At 36.6% G+C, this 17,334-nt stretch overlaps 1 protein-coding gene and 2 non-coding genes across 3 annotated transcripts in view; all 3 read left to right on the top strand.

Annotated features, from left to right (window-relative positions):
- Positions 1-3,939: 3,939 nt before the first annotated feature.
- mybpc3 (myosin binding protein C3) overlaps positions 3,940-17,334 on the top strand; it is a 40,517-nt gene continuing 27,122 nt past the window's right edge. Inside the window, exons 1-9 of the mRNA XM_053616683.1 lie at positions 3,940-4,031; positions 10,937-11,206; positions 11,985-12,155; positions 12,276-12,353; positions 13,006-13,154; positions 13,604-13,721; positions 14,223-14,271; positions 14,422-14,466; positions 15,653-15,709. Of these exons, the coding sequence (XP_053472658.1) occupies positions 4,007-4,031; positions 10,937-11,206; positions 11,985-12,155; positions 12,276-12,353; positions 13,006-13,154; positions 13,604-13,721; positions 14,223-14,271; positions 14,422-14,466; positions 15,653-15,709 (962 nt within the window). The 5' untranslated portion in view covers positions 3,940-4,006. The remainder of the gene's footprint in view (positions 4,032-10,936; positions 11,207-11,984; positions 12,156-12,275; positions 12,354-13,005; positions 13,155-13,603; positions 13,722-14,222; positions 14,272-14,421; positions 14,467-15,652; positions 15,710-17,334) is intronic.
- LOC128603173 (U5 spliceosomal RNA) lies at positions 8,584-8,698 on the top strand. The gene has a single exon (XR_008384991.1). It is a non-coding gene; the product is annotated as a U5 spliceosomal RNA (small nuclear RNA).
- LOC128603174 (U5 spliceosomal RNA) lies at positions 9,809-9,923 on the top strand. Its single transcript, XR_008384992.1, has one exon. It is a non-coding gene; the product is annotated as a U5 spliceosomal RNA (small nuclear RNA).

Raw genomic sequence — 17,334 nt, 5'->3', positions numbered from 1 at the left:
TCTTGATGAACATTAAGCTCTTACTAATCCTCTAGTATACCAGTTTATTATAATACAAAAGTATATCCACCAGATTAGTTGGCCCGGAAACTCAATGTGCAACACGTGCAGTTACTCAGACACCATATAATAGTAACGTTGAATCAACGTGCCTCTGCCGTCTATGTAGTGTATGACCACTAGGTGGCAGTAGAGGGCAACCACATTGACATTTATTACAATGAGCTGAGCCTTGCAGGACGTGCGTTTTGTCTCGTATAGTTTGTTTGACAAAGGCTTTATTCCTAAAGGTCATGTTGTTCAACATACTTTGAGGTGTTAGAGAACTTGCTATGGAGGAGATTTATGACAAACTCCCCATGAGAGTCTACCTTCTGTACAGGCTTGTGCTCCCATGTACACATGCAATTTAGTACCTGAGTTGACTTTAGCCCTCAGGAGTAATATATTATGTTTCCTTTCTTATCACTGCATCTTGTTTAACATATAGTTTCTGTAGTTGGGTCTTCATCTCAGCTTACAATTCACATTGGCACTGTTGGTTATAAAACGTGCTAGCACTATAGACAGAGAGAGAGAGAGAGAAAGATATGTGTGTGTGTGTGTGTCAGCATTGAAATTAAGTATTTATATATAAATAACTACTCATTAATTGTTAATAACCTCTTGAAATCGCCATGTTTGTTTTCATAATTATGCCATCCATCCTAATCAGGCTTTGAAAACAAGCTGTACACTTTTATCCATCAGTAAACCAATTTGACTTTAAGATTTTGTTAGAGACATCTTCTATTTTGTACATTTGATGGATAAATTGGTACCAGTGTATGCTCTCAGATCCCCCCCCCCACACACACTAAACTGTATTAATTATTTTTGTATCTTAGGCCTGAAAACATTAATGTAGTGTACATAATGAGTTATGGTACATAATTGGAGCTTTAGTTACTTTTACAAGTAAAGGTTTAAAAGTGAGAGACATATACTAAATGTACAAAAGATGTATCGTAAGATTACTTCTTTATTTTCGGAGACTTTACCATTTCATCGCAACTGAAGTATAAACATCAGAAGTACATTTGGAAACCACCTGAAGTCCTAATTCTTCTTTATCACATTTCACATCGACATTGTTATTGGTTGCAGCTTATAATTACTGTGCACAATGTTCACAGTGATATTAGAGCTCATTTTTACAATTTTAACAAGCACTGATGACCACATAGATATCTATCATATACACTCATTAAGACTTTATGATAAAGCAGTGCATGGCCTGTGATAGTCACGTTTTTTCCTTCATATTTTCAATTTTCAATCAATCACCAATCAATCAATGAATGAAAGCATTTAGTGCCAGCACTATATATATCTTTTTAATGATACATGTGAGTGATAGCATGGAGCTGCCAGAAAATCTAGTGCTTCCTGCCAGGAATATAGACCTAACAGCTCATGCCCTTATAGCATACTGGTGATTCTTTCTCTAGGTCAAAGGTGACAGCTGTGAAAATTAATGAACATTTCTTTTTTCACATGTGTCTTGGACAGTGTATCTGTCACTGTTGTGAATACTACATCTCCTACTGTTGTGTGTATGTCCCTATAGATCAATCAGTCACGTATGATACACATGGCATGTACATACAAATGTATCATATATCCTCGATGCTATGTGTAATTCCTTTCTATTGTATTCGCACTGAGCATGTTTACATGTTTCACATGAGGAATATATTCATCTCAGGCATATAATTTTCAGTTAGTTTCAGGTGACAATGTTCTATGACTGTATGGTTCAGCTTTTAGCTGATCTTCCTGGTACTGGGAGCAGGTAAGGAGAAGCCCAGTCAGGGGCAATATTTAGGCATGACACCAGACTCGTGCCATTTATAGAGTAGAGCAGCATGAAAAACCTACCTCCTATACTGTCTGTTATGGTCTAATCTTGGCATGCTACTGCTGTGGCTAGTCTGTGCTGTCTGTGTGCTACAACACTGACCAGGTGCTGACAGGCCAGTACATCAGATGTCAAAGGAAGATATGAAGCGATGATGGTGGAAATGCTTGGAAAAGGAGATTGATGCACAACGTTGTTTGTCATAAGCTCCATGCATGTACATTGTTGGACACATCTGTACACATCTATAAGTGTATACATATAGATAAAAATAGATCGCCCTTGCTAAAACAAAATACAGTCTATAGATAAACACTGATACACCAAGGGCTTAGTGTGTGAGTGTGCAGGCTTGGGGAGTAACGGAATACATGTAACGGCGTTACGTCATCAGTATACAAAAAACTGGTCACTGTAATCTGTTACAGTTACGTCAAAAAACAAAACAAAACAAGGAATCAGATTACAGTAACATTTTGTAAATAATGGGAATACTCTCAGGATTAAAAAAAAATTCATTTAAAATTAAAGAAATTATTCTTTTGACATAACACAATATAGACAGCTGCTTGATTATAGTTCTGGTTCTCTCTTGGCAGTCGTGACTCACACGAGTAACCTCCTGGTGCATGTGCAAATAAATTTTTCACAAAGTTAATTTGGTAGAAATGAACACGAATTGTTCTCTGAAATGCTTTTGTTATGGTGACCACACGTCCTCTTTTTCAGACCTTAAAAAAAGCATCTAAATTTGAGAAAATGTCCGGGGTTCAGCTTTAGTTTCATTATGATGTGTTTATGGTCTAATACGGCATGATGTGTGTGCATATTTGCTTTAAGCCCTCTCTGTAATTCCCGCCTTCTCGCACACTGATGGGTCGATTATAAAAGGCCATATATGGCCATATAAGGTCATTGTTCATTTCATGTTATCACATTGCTTCATATTACATGGTCATTCAGATGTGTAAATGATGGCAGAAGGTACACTTATGGCAACTGATATTTTATTTTATTCCATGGACATTCAAAAGAAAGTAGGAAAAAATATAAAATGTGGACAGAGTGAAACCAATTTTATTTATATATATTTATGTGATGCTAATAGTGTGTCTTTTTAAGTGTATTAAAGTCTGCCTTCATAGTAAAACTGTTTTGAATGCTAATAAGATATATAAAATCTGTAGGATTGATTACCACAAATTAAATATTTTATGTTCCACATACACTTAGATAGAACTACTCATTAAATGTTAAAAAACAAAACAAAACAAAAATTTTCCCTATAATTATGCCATTCATCTTAAACAGGCTGTATACTTTTATTTGTTAGTAAACCAATTTTACTTAATAAAGATTTTGTTAGAGATTTTTAATAAAGACATTTTCTATTTTGTACATTTGATGAATGATACTCTTAAGAGTAGGTATTTTATATCATTAGATTGGTATCTTAGCTCTGAAGACATAAATGTAATGTACATAATGAGTTAAGGTGCATAACTGAAGCTTTAGCTACTTGTATGAGAATAGGTTTCAAAGTAAGAGACATATACTAAATGTACAAAAGATGCACACTTAAGAGTATTGTAAGAGTACAATCTTTTTTTTCCTGAGAAATTACCATTTCAGCAAAACTGAAGTATAAACATCAGTAGTACATTTTGAAAACCATCTGAAGTCTTAATTGTGCTTGCTTTCCCATGGATGAAGTGTGTTGGGCCGTACATGTACAAGGATTTTCATAGTGTCAGAAACTAAATTTAAGCCCAGTTTGCTTCTACAGTTGTTCTCTCTGCTCCCTTCACTCATCCCTTGACCTTCACCTAACCTCAGCCTCTCTGCTCTTGTCAGCTGGAGGACATGTAGGAAGAGTAGCCAAAAATACGGTCCACCTATTGGCAGTGTATAGATGGGGGTATGTGCTCATTATCTCACAGTTGAGGAGAGAAAGACATGAGGAAAGGGTTGGGTCTAGATTGTAGATCACAGTTAAGGAGGGAGGGAGGGTATGATGGTGGGGATCTAATAAAAGAGAAAGAGGAGTGGGCATCCACAAAGCCTGTTTGTCTGAACCCGTAAGGGACACTCAACCAGGAAAGCAGGATGCCTGAACCGACTAAAAAAACAGGTAATAGCGTTTAGTTTTTAACTCTTAGTTCATAAAGCTCAACAAACTTTCAGTACAAACTTTCTTGATGGAATGTGTTTATGAAAAGATTCACAGGGACGTACAGTTACAGCTCTTATTGGGTTGGATATGCTGGACATATCAGAGGCATGTATTTCTCCAACTGAAACTTTTCCTGGTTTATTTTCTGTGGTGTTACATTTTACTTGATTTGAATTATAAAACAGAAACAGGCCTACTTTAGACTTGTGCAACTGAAGAAAATAAAATACACAATTAAAAAAAAAAAAAATAGTCAAACAGTAGGATGACCTGAATGCTTGAGCAAGAAACTATGATTGAAACTGGCCACAAATGAAACCCTAACCCTAACCCAGACTGACTATAAGTCCTGTAGTGCCTGGTGTGATTAAATATTCAGTTTTTCCAACTTTTAAAAGCAAGTAAGGGAGATGCCTGTCTACAGTTTGTCATCGCTTCATTATTAAATGATGTTCATCATATGGGTGATGTCTGACAAGTGAATAATTAATGTTCAATATTACATGCATCACTTTACCAGCATCATTATTATGTACTCTGTAGGCAGATCTTTGGATAAATTGCATATTTAACATGACTTCTTTTACTTTCTAATAAAAAAAGTAAGACCTAAACTGAAACATTTTTGTTTGACAATTTTTGTCCAATACTCAGGTCTAAATACCTCATCTAAGACCCCATATACTCCTTCCCATTTCACGTATCTCGTATCTGGATTATGTCCTGATAAGATGTTAAGCACATGCATTTATGAATAAAATGGTTGCTACATTTTTATTTTTTAATCGGCTCATTGAGTCGGCTCTTTTAGTGAAAACTGAGAACCGACTCGCATTTGAGACTTGTTTTATCCTTTGTTATTTTGTTAAGTTAAAAGCAGAGTAACATTTCATGAAGCAATTTCAGACATAATTAGCAAAGTAAAACAAAAACTTTGTCCGGTTCCGAAAAAATGCCAATAAGCCGTTTGGGAGCTGAAAGACTCGGTCCTTATCGGTGAGCTGAGCCCAACTTATTTGACTCACTGAAAAGAGCCGAGATTCCCATCCATGGTAAACTGTTAGCTGCTTTAAGCTCCACCTACTTGGCACCTTGACGTCATGTATTGTAGCCCTTAAAACCGATTTCCAATTATTATTATTATTATTATTATTATTATTATTATTATTATTATTACTTTTTTCTATATTTTCTATATTTTTTCTGTTTCTGTATGACCTGCATTCAAACCATTTTCATTCATATCCCTATTTAGATGGATATTTCTCGAAATATAGATCATAGCTGAATATCTAGATTTTATACTGACAATTGCATTTAAAAAGAACATTTCAAGAACAAGTACATGGTATGTTTTTAATTAAACAGCAAAACAATTATATATTGTAACAAATATATTTTAACAAACGTCTGCAATATAATATAATATATATTTTTTAGAAAGTCCAAATGCAGTATTTATGTCAGCAATAAACTGGCAAGGATGAATTGTATTATCAGTTATTTTTAAAATGATCCTATTCACCTGTACTGCTTTGCTTATTATCATGTCCATTATCAATATTTTAATTCCCATTAATTCCAAGTTTTACGCCAAAGCACACTGGATGTATCAGCAGATCTCCATGTAAAACCAGCATGCTCCAATTGGGGCAAATCTATTGCTTACACCATATATATATACACACACTACAGTGTAAAGAAAATCTTATCAAGTAAAAATATCTATATAGCCGTCGCTGATATTTCTCCATGATCTAGAGTTTTGTAATAATTAAAAGCTTGAAGTTGCCTTATTCTATTGATAATTTCTAGAAATAAATTAAATTAAAATTAAAACTAATAAAATAAGCTAAATGATCTGCCAACAGAAAAAGACCAGTTCAAGCTTGAAATGAATAAGAATACTGTATATTTGTTTATAATAATCTCATACTGTGGAAAAAACATTTTCTCTATCCTGCTCAGATATCCGTTTTACTTTTTCAACAGAAATGACACCAATAACAGATCTAATATGATATTATTTGTATTTAGATGATGAAATAATTGTGATCGTTTAGAAATGGTATTTTTCAGTGTGCTGGCTTACACGTGACACATTATACTTTTACTATGGTTCAATTTTAGTCTGCAGTAAGCTAAACACTTTAGGCCAGTTGCTGTGTGACAAGAACTGAGCCTTGTGTTCCAAATGGTGTTGAGTGACACGATACAGTAGGAAAGGCTTTGCCCAATCAGAATCTTGGAGAGCCACGCACATGCATTTCTAAATGCTGAGAGAATACATCCTGGTTTTACACATCTGTGCCAGTTTGGCCACTTACCTTTACAAGTGCAACACTTGCAGCACTCCAATGATCCACTGACATGACATTTCTTGTGGCATACCAAAGACAGCAAGAATATAACTTCACTCACACCATCACTGAAAACCACACCGCATATCACTGACAAGCATCCAACAGCCTAATACTTAGCAAAGTCCAATTTGTCTGATGCGTTATCATGTGGCTTTGTGTGCTAAGACCCACAGTATTTAAACTACGTTACACTGATGCTTTTATTGATCCAACTAAGCAGTTTGTATTAGTGGTAATATCGTGTTATATACTGACAAATCTTCTGTCTCAATCTCTTCTCCAATGTTTTTTTCTTTTTCTTTTAATGCTTTTACAATCAAGACAACATAGATTTTGTCATTCTGCCTTTCCGTTTACACAGCAATCTGCTCTTCCTGGTCAGGTCTAATACAAGCAGTCCTTTAAAACAAAACAGATGCTATTATTCAATTGTATTGCAATCATCTGTATTGAAATTCCAACTTGCTGCATTGGATATGTGAAAACAGATCTGTTTGAAGACCAGAGATGTATCACACATCCATCAACGCTAACTTGGACTATCAGATGAAATAGGTCAGCTGCCTGTCTGTCCTCACTTCAGCCCAGGTGCCCCTCCTGACATCGTAGTAAATCTCTGTTCCATATTTCTTGGCCCCCTAGGAAGCAGCCTACAGTCACTAGAGAAGGACACATACTTATGGACATGTGATTTCAGGTTTCTCTTATTTTATGCTTTGTTATCATATCACACATTAGTGTTCTTTTACCTCAACTAATTGTGTCACACAGTCTGTGTCAGGGGAACAAAAATAAAACGTGGATGCCACTAGTTATCAAATAGCAGAGGTGAGACTGAATAGCATAGGGCCATTCTTCCAATGCTTGCAGGTCCACTGAAATAGAGTCCAGCTAATCCCTCGCACAGCTCTGGGCAGTTCGGTCACTGCTCTGTGCTTAGAGTGCATTTATTAATGGAAAACATATGCTTTCTATATTTGAACAGGCCTGCATGCGACACAATACAGGGAATTTCAGGCTGTTTTAGTGGTAGGAAGGACAGAAAGCCTGTTAGCTGTATGACTCCACACAGATCCATTAAACAAGCCATTAAACCTTAAAAGAAAAAAAAAATACCCACGTGAAACAACTTTCATATTATTTTTTTTTTTATATAAATAACATGCAATATTTAAGCTGATATTCTCACTAAATCAGTGCTAATAGTGATTATTGTAGAAACCTAAATATTTGTAAATGCCTAAGAATGCTCATGTAGCTCAACTAGCTAGGTAATTGCAGGCTTTCAAAAGTGTCTAAAATTATTAATGCTATCATGTATTCGACTTAACCAGCACTTTTTGTAGTCTACAACTAACAAAAAACATTCGCCATGTCTGAAACCTAACCGTGGTCAAGCCAGGCGAGATAGAAATCCTGTGCGAGTATATATACGGGTTTGCGGTAACCAGCAAGCGCTTGCGGGGGGGAAACTACCGCTCGTTTTAGTTCAAATGTTGACTAAGTTTACTCTCACAATTTCTTGTTAATTACTGTACATAACATCTCTTTCAAATGACAGAATGCACGTTTTGCACTAGTTTATTTAAAAAAAACAAAACTAAACAAATTCCCCAAGCGACCAGTGTTTACCGTAAAATCCCGTATACACTCGCAGAGAGGTTTCTACCACGACTGGCTTTGAAAGCATAGCTTTAATTTCTCCGTAAGTGTACTCCAAGTGTTAAAATATCCGGTCTGTTTAAAAAAAAAAAAAGAAAAAAGAAGAGCGAAAACAGTGTTTATATAACGTACAGCGTAGATTTCAATTTCTATGCCTGATTATCAAACAAGCTATGACTGTTACTATGATTTCCGGGTTCAGATTCTAAAGCACCACCCACCCACTTTCTCCCATCTGATTGGTTAATATTGGCATATATTTGCATGGCCTACCCAGCATGCCGTGCTTTAAGAATACATCGCTGGTATAAAATAGTAAAACATTATTATTTCTTTATAAAAAATTATCAATTAAATTGTTTATGTAATGTTGCGTAAAATGAAATGGTATAATATTCATTTGTGTAAATGCTGAGTATGTTTACCGTTACTGTGTAACATATCTGTTTGATCGGGGTTGTGGACTTAACCGCCTTCCAAAACAGAACTCATGTTTCTCTTCATATCGTATAAATCTTTCGCCTTTTACTAAAGATTTCCGTGGGGAGGAACACTATGAGTATAAACTAATTTTTTGTCGCCCCACTTTATTGTGGGGCTCCTTTACTGGTTACAAAATAAGAATCATAAAGAACTATCTGAAGCTGAAAGTGGGTGTTTTGACCCGTTCATGTATGTTGTGAGGTAAAATTAGATCTATTATATTATGGCACAAATTGGTTCTAAAGTTTAAATACATATAAAGAACAATAAACTTTTATTATGGTCTATCCAAGACAAGCAATAAGAAGAAATTTTTGCATGTACATTCATGATCATAAATGAGGAAAAGTGAAAAAATAAAAATAAAAAAAAGAGAAAAAGAGAGATTAACCAGTATTTCAGACATCTCACATGTGGAAATTGGTCAAATCGACCCATAACATAATAGCAGGGTTAATAATAATTAAAACTTGAGTGTTCAGAAAGTGTAAGCAGAAGATTATGAGAAAGTACAATACTGAATTTAGATTCAATAAAGCAAGCAAACTGAGTGCATAACCCCCCCAGAACAATTATAATTAGCGCCAGTTAATTACGCAGTGGTTATTAATCCACCTACATGACCTTTGACATACCAACAAATGTAACAATTTGCAAGAAATTGTCTGAAATATTTAAACAACTCCGTTATTTGATTCACCGAGCATTAAAACGATGATTAAAGGCATTAAAGAAATATTACAGCTGTACAATTACATTTCATACTTACCTCCTCTTACTCACACATAACATTACTGCGCGTGCTGTAATGTTATTTTGTGTATTATAAGCATATATTTGGTCCAAAAGTTAAAACACATTCACATGAAATAAAATGCTATGAAATATGCCAACCTAAATGCATCCGCTAGAGGTCTACTGAGCAGAAAGCTCCGGAGTTAATGGTAGTCCTGCTGTAATATGCAAATTTGGCCGCCTCTCATTGGACGTCGCGACGCATCAACACCCAACCCGAGTTAAAATACAAAAGATGTTAATTTACGTGAGCTGAAACAGTCCGTACATATAGTCATTATCAGATTAAAAACAATATTCAACAATGTGCTACTTAAAGTTAATATAATGATATACTTTATAGTATTACAGTACAACATGTCATACCTACCGTCTCTGTGTAACATGTCTGTGTGATCAGGGTTGTGGCCTGAAAGCGGTAGGAAGTTAATCCACTCATGTTTCTCTTCAGATCGTAAAAATCTTTCGCCTTTTACTAAAGATTTCCGTGGGGAGGAACACTATGAGTATAAACTAATTTTTTGATGCTCCACTTAACAGTGGAGCTCATTTTCTTGGTACTAAAAGAAGACAAAAGACATACTGATAAAAAAATTTAAGCTTGTTTACTTAAAATTCAAAATGGCTGTTCCACATGAATCTAACAGTGGGTCTGTGTGAAAACCATTACCTCCACCTGAGAGGAATTGAAACAGTCCTCGGGTTGATTTGACCCAAGGAGCTGGGGTGAAGTGTCGGGGTGGGGGAGGGGTGCATTGATTCAACTGTCAGTGAAAATGACCCTGCCACTCACTAACCCAGCAGTTGGGTTACACATAACTACCCAAATACTGCCCAAGACTGAGAAAATAACCCAGTTAAATGACCCAAAAGGCTCAATCCAGTGTTTGGATAGAAAAAAATAACCCAGCATTTTTTAATTTTTTTTTTTGAGTGAGATGATGTCTCTCAAAATCTTATAATTGCTAGCATTTAGGGGTTCTGGAAATGTTCAACTTCAGACACGTATAATACTTCTTTTCAATTTCTTTTCAATCAATCATCCTTTATTGTTGATCGATCAAGTGTTTATTACAGCTGATCCCTACATTGCCCCATTCGGTAGTGAAAGGACAGGTTCAGCATCTAGTTTAGAGAGAGAGAGAGAGAGAGAGAGAGAGAGAGAGAGAGAGAGACGAGTGAATCTCTGAGTTTTCTCATGAAAATGTGAAGATCCAAATTCATGCTTCAAGCTGAGACTTTTTTGTGAATCTTGTATTAGGTCAAGCAGTGCAGAACACACTACACTGTAAGCTTACTGTGGCTGTACTGTCCATTTTTCCGCTTCTTTTCATTATCATTTTTTTAAATTACAGTGGGTCATTAAGCACTTTCATTGTCTCTGAAGGATGCGTTAAGCTATGTTGATCCAGGGAGACTTTTTGCTTAAATGGTGTCTGTCATTTGGCCGTTTATGAAGAGGTCAATTTTAAAAAGCTTGACATGTCCCATTAGCGATAATCCATGTACACAAGTGAACCTTTGTATGTCTTTCCCCTTCATCATCCTTGTCCTTCTCAGTATCTGCGTTCATCAAGAAACCAAAAAGTCAGACTGTTGAGGTTGGGGCCACGGTGGTATTCGAAGCACAGACTGAGAAGGAAGACGTTAAAGTAAGATGGCAACGGGATACCAAAGACATCACAGGAAGTTATAAATACACAATATCAGCAGAAGGCAACAAGCACTCACTCGTCATAAGCAACGTTGCGCCTGAAGATGCAACAGGATATGCAGTTATATCCGGAGGCTCAAAAGTCAAATTTGAGCTTAAGATCAATGAAACAGAGGGTGGGTCAGAAGGTTTTTGGTACTTGTACTTGGTACTCCTGACCACACTTCAGATCTCTTTGCACCGTTATGCCACTTTTTGTTTGTGACTTTGGATAATCACACAGCACCTTTGTCACATCCCTATTCACAGTCACTTTGTGTGATTCCACTTAACTGACATGAGTATCACTCTTCTGAATGAGCACTACTGTCATTACGATAATATTCGATCACTTCCAGCATGATTCTGACCCAATTTCAGACACAACAAACTCTTTGACCAGAACTTTGTTTTTCAGGCAGACTCCTCCTGCCCTTCCCATAGCTGAGCTATTAATAACAGGCCTTGTCCACAGCAGTGGAGTACAAACCTTGATGACCTTTGGCTCTGGAGATTGCTTCCCTGAGAGGCTCTTGACAGCAAGAAGCAGGAGCATTCACGGAAAATCTGATAGTCAAAGAGTGCAAAACACAGAAGAGATATTTGGGGAACAAATACTTAGTAGCCTGGCTTTATTTAACAGTTATATCGAGTCTAGCTATCAGTCTATTGAAGCTATGTCAAGGATATTGTAGATAGTCAGAAATTCTGAGAATGTCTGTGTGCTGGGTTTGTATTAAAAGCAATCAAGGCCACTTGCTACAGTAAATCAATGAAAAAAAGTGAAGCAGCGATTTTTTCTTCTTCTGTGTACTTCAATTTCTTCACTTACATACTTTAGTCCAAGACACTTCAGATTAACCATCACTGACTGAGTTCAGAGCATGCTATGATATTCTTTATCATTTTCATCAGCCAAAGCACCAGCAAAGGCAGCGGAGACAGAAAAGACTCCACCTGAAGCAGCGCCCCCTGCTGATGCTCCGTTAGATCCCCCAGCAGCCGCCCCAGCTCCCTCTGAACCTCCTACCCAGACTTCAGAAACAAACAACCATGCCCCAGACCCTCATGATGGTGCTCATGATGGTAAATCAAGTTTAATTTCCTAACAAACTAACAAAGTAGTACTCCCTTATTGTTTCTATCTATACATCTTCTAATACTACTAATTCTAATACGGTTTTCTCACATCTTTTTCTCTTTCAGAAAACCAGCAGCCCGACACAAGGCAGGACCTCACCGGACTCTTTTCAGAAAAACCTCAGAATGGGGAGGTGACTGTGGGTGAGTGATGACCAACTTTCAGCAAAAGAATAACCATGTTTTAGACTTCATGTGCAAACATACTGTATATAGTGTACATTTCGTTGTTCTGTGTCACACCTCACAAAATCATATACTTTCACAAGCATTTTTAAATGCATCTTTACATAGGATTTTTCCTGATGAACAAGAGAACCACAGGCCTAAAAGCACCCAACAGAAAAGGGTTCACCCCATATTTAGGAGACTGAATCTCAGACATCCCATGGCTGGGAATCCAAGAGAGCAAAATTGGCTGACTCTCTGGGTGGGAGGGCATACTCTCTCATTGTGAATTAAAGCTACACTAGTTAATGGTGGGAGTCTGTGAGCTCTTGTATACAGAAAAGGGCAGAGAGTGCATAGCTCCCCTGTGATTTAGCATGAGCAGCAATTTGAAAAGATTTGGTAGCTGGCATCACATGTCTTAGAGGAAGTATGTGCTAGCCTTCAACTTCCTTGGTTGGTAGCTGTTGTGTCATAGGGGACAGCTAGCTGGTTGAGAATTGGCAAAATGAGCAAATATATGAAGGGTATGAAGGACATGAAGCCCTAGAGATTGAGCCAACATGACTGTTAGCTATTTCAGAGTCATGAGAATCATATTGAGGAGGTTCAATCAATCCATCCACAGGAGAGAACATCACCTTTGTGGCAAAAGTGTGTGGCGAGTCCCTGCTGAAGAAGCCCACAGTCAGATGGTTTAAAGGAAAGTGGATGGACTTGGCCAGCAAGTCAGGAAAACACCTGCAGCTGAAAGAGCACTATGACCGCAACAACAAGGTGTGCCTTGATGACCTTTGCTATGCAATGTTTTGCAAAAGGTCGGCAGCAAAAGATGATTAAAATGATCATAAAGATTATTTTATATATATTTTGAAATCATAAAGGCAGATGCAAACCTTTGAACTAATTTTGGTGTATATCTTAACTATTTGAGCTATCATCAGCTACAACACATCGATGAAAAGAAATTTTCATGTCTTCATTTTGTCCTGCGGATGTGCAAACTTTTGCACTTGACTGTAAATATACGTAGGTATCTTGTAGAGACGGCAGTATTGTGACTCACGTAGGTGCTGACAGTATTATAGATCAATATGCGGTTACAATAGATTAAACTTGAAATCATTTTTCAGCTAGTTAAGATGTTATGATTAGTGTACACATAAAAAGGGCTGTGTAATGGATTATCTAATTGAACTGTAAACTGTCCCACCGTCATTTCACAGGTGTATACCTTTGAGATGCAAGTCATTGCAGCCAAAGCTAATTTTGCCGGAGGATATCGATGTGAAGTGTCATCCAGAGACAAGTTTGACAGCTGTAATTTTGAGTTGATTGTGCATGGTGAGTATCAACACAGCAGAGTTCTTGTAGAGAAATAAATCTGCAGTACATGCACCCATTTAGGGAATTTGGGGGTCGTTCTGGTAGAAATATGTAACTGCAAGCAAGACAAGGATGAACATTTTGTAACACTGGCTTCTCTGTGCATAACTGATGGTTGTGAGAGGCATAGCAATATACTTCCAAGAAAAATTCACATATACATGGTGAATGAAATGAAATGAAGTGAACAAAATGCCTTCTGAGAATGTAATTATCTGCTGCCGTTATTGTTGTCTCCTCAGTATTACAGAAGTGCAATGAAAAGAACCTGATAGTAACTGAAATCTAGTGTGGAAAATCAATCTGACAGCTGAGAGTGTTGTTAGATATCTGCAAGTTAGCTAGGAGAAGATGGTGTTACTACAAGTAAAGCAAATAGTCATCCACAAAGCATTGTGTACCACAGTATAAAGTATGTAGCTAACGTTAGCGAATGCTCTCTCTTTAATTTCCTTACAGAGGTTCAAACAGTGGAGGGATTTGATATTCGTGCTGCTTTCAGACGCACGTGAGTGGTCTTTTTTTCTGAGCTTGGCTTTGTGAGTTGATAGGTAATTGCTGTTAAATAATTAGTGCTGTTTGGGTTTATGTAAAGTATGATATCAAAGGGGACAGACATGTTTAATCATCTCATTACTTGAACATACTAATCACTCAGGAGCATAACTCCAGGCAGTAAGAAGAGGATGTCAACAGCGGGCAGGTAGCTAATGGGGTTTGTTGCAATGGCAGAGGGCATATTCATGCATTAAAGCTCATGGGAAAATGAGCTTGATTTCTCACCAAAAGGAGGGTGTTTTGGTTTTTAATATTCATTTCCTTTGACTTTCCTTTCTTGTCTTCACTTTTATCTCTCTGTGTGAGAACATTTAAAGAGAGTTGACTCATATAACTGATGTCTGTTCCTTTGTGAGTCACTCTCTCAGAATGCCTTGAATTTCCTCTCTCTCTCTCACACACATTCTCTGTCTGTCTCACTTTTCATCTTTAGTCCTCGTGAGGACAGACATCCAGCCCTCCTTTTTGGCATAAAATTAGCTTTAGTTGGTTAAATGAATATGGTTTCCCTGTCCACTGATCCTTCACAAGTGCAGTTCCGGTGATTGAGAGACTGATTCGTATAAAATAGTGCATGTCCTATGGGACAGATCAACATAAATTGCAAAGATGCCAAATGCTTGTGATATAATGCTTCCAAGCTTTGTTAATGCTAGCTGTGAAATGAAATAATTTACACTTCCCACTTCCCGTGAAAGGATCTCTTCACTGTGACGGACATGTTGTGAAAATCAGTGGTGTCAGTTGCACAAATGAATTCTCCGAAGCATGTTAAATCACCCCCCCCTCCCCCTCCCTTCATCTTGCAATGTGATCTTTAAGACATACACACTCTTCAATGTGTAGTGAAGTGGTCATCAGCCCTCTTATTGCTCTTACACATGGGTTATCCTCAAAATGAAAACTCAGAGCAGAAATGACTTGAGAGGTGTCTGATCAGCCTCTGGGTTTGAAGTAACTTTGCTTCTACATCAAGGTATGAGCTTTCAACTTTCATGTCCATAACTGAAGAGCTTTTTCAAAGCAAGAAATGGATTTGCTCTGTGCTAGAGAGCAAGGTTTCATAATGAAGCCAACATGAATGATCACTTTATTTGGTTCACAAGGAGAGACTAATTACTTGGTTCACTGGTTTCAGTATAATATGTATATCCATATTATTCTTAAGCATGTTTCACATCTGCTACACTCCTAAATTCCAACTTTTTTTTATGATTAATGTATCTACACACAAATCTACACTAAAAGTGATCAAACTGTTGTAGTAATGGAAATGTCAGTTATAGCGTGTTTCTGCTCACCGTGTTTTTGTGGCTGGTTTCCTGTTGCAGTAGCTTGGATGCAGGTGATGCAGGAGAGCTGGACTTCAGCGGTTTACTCAAAAAGAGGTGGGTCTCCAAATATAGAGTGAACACTGCTAAGTGTTTGAATTTCCCCATGGATCATGTCAAAATGCAAAAAACATTCAAGTATACTACAAAGATTTTACTTACAGAGAAGTACAGTAGGAGACAAATAAACTGTTAGATTAATTTTTAAATGTACTACTAATAATACTAGTAATTATTTATGAGTATACTAAATATTCAGGCATATTTATATTTGGTCCACATTAAATGATTTGTGATTTATTATGATTTTATGTAAACAGATTTTAATCCAGTATGCAATCTGTTTAGCATACATTTTATTTTTTGACAAAAATGTCAGTTTTATTTGGAACAGAGATATCGATCTCATTTACAGCACTTTGCAGTGTAAAAATAAATGAAGATTTGAGTTGACTAATGAAACTGGTCAATAAAGGTAAACGTAAGATTTCGGTCTGTGGTCAGTGGTAGCATTTGTGTGATTGGGATTTTGAAAAAGGCATTCCTTAAAGGAGCATAAAGTCTACATAAAGTCAAATGTTGGGTGTAGTTTCATTATACTATGATATAAGAATCTATACTACAGCGCTGTTGAATTCTGATTGGTCAGAAGGATTTGGTTAATTTTCTATAACGGCAAATCTGATAGTAATTCTGGCTGCAAGACAAATCACAGGTTTATATTAATGTGCTTGTTCTAACAGGTTATCGTTTCTATAGTAACAACTTGTACAGGGACTTGTAGGGTGGATTCTCGACTTATACAGAGTTAAAAAAAAAACAAAACTATGTGCAATTGTTTATATGGTGGTTTTCTGTGAGGCATTTATTTAGCATTTTTGGAAGGAGTCTCCAGTGTCAGTACCAGAGGTAAAGCAGGAAATTCTTTACAACAGAAAGCATTGTGGTTTCTTATTATTAACATCAGGATAGAGATTCCTGTTTCATGGACATTCCTGAATGTAAACAGTAACTCTGCATCACACCATCTGGGCTTTGATAATTTTTATATGACAGCACAACATGTCGCGTTTTGTTTCCTCACATAACAGCACGCCTTATAGTTTTATTCCTAAATCGTCTAAAAGTATGTTATATGTTTGTAAGGGACACTGACGGTTTCTTTTTTGTGCATGAATATGGTCATCTTTCATACTTACAGCCATTTTATACACTGCAAAAAAGTCATCTTAGCAAGTGAAAATATCTTGAATATAGTCCAATTTATCTAGTATTTCTTATTAGAAGATTACAATAAACCAAATATAAGATCATTAAACCTATTTCTAGACATTTCATATCGCTCATTTCAGCCTTGTAGTTTTCTTATCCTACTGGCAGATAATTTCTCTTCTTTCTAGAAATAAATGCTTAAAATGAGCAAAATTATCTGGCAACAGAGCAAACTTGAAATGAGTACAAATGGCTTGAAATAGGTTCAATAATCTTATATTTGGTTTACTGTGATACTATAATAAGAAATACTACCGTAGATGCATTTGACTTTATTCAAAGTATTTCCACGTGCTAAGATTTTTGCAGCGTAATGCTCTTTTCTATCACCATGCAATTGCGTGATAAGTCATGGTAAAATGTAATGATCTCAGTTTAAATAATGCATGTAAATTGACTATATGTGTTGC

Source organism: Ictalurus furcatus, chromosome 27 (genome assembly GCF_023375685.1).
Source record: "Ictalurus furcatus strain D&B chromosome 27, Billie_1.0, whole genome shotgun sequence".
In the NCBI taxonomy this organism is placed as follows: domain Eukaryota; kingdom Metazoa; phylum Chordata; class Actinopteri; order Siluriformes; family Ictaluridae; genus Ictalurus; species Ictalurus furcatus.
The sequence above is the reverse complement of the archived record's forward strand: the minus strand, read 5'-3'. Positions and strand labels throughout refer to the sequence as shown.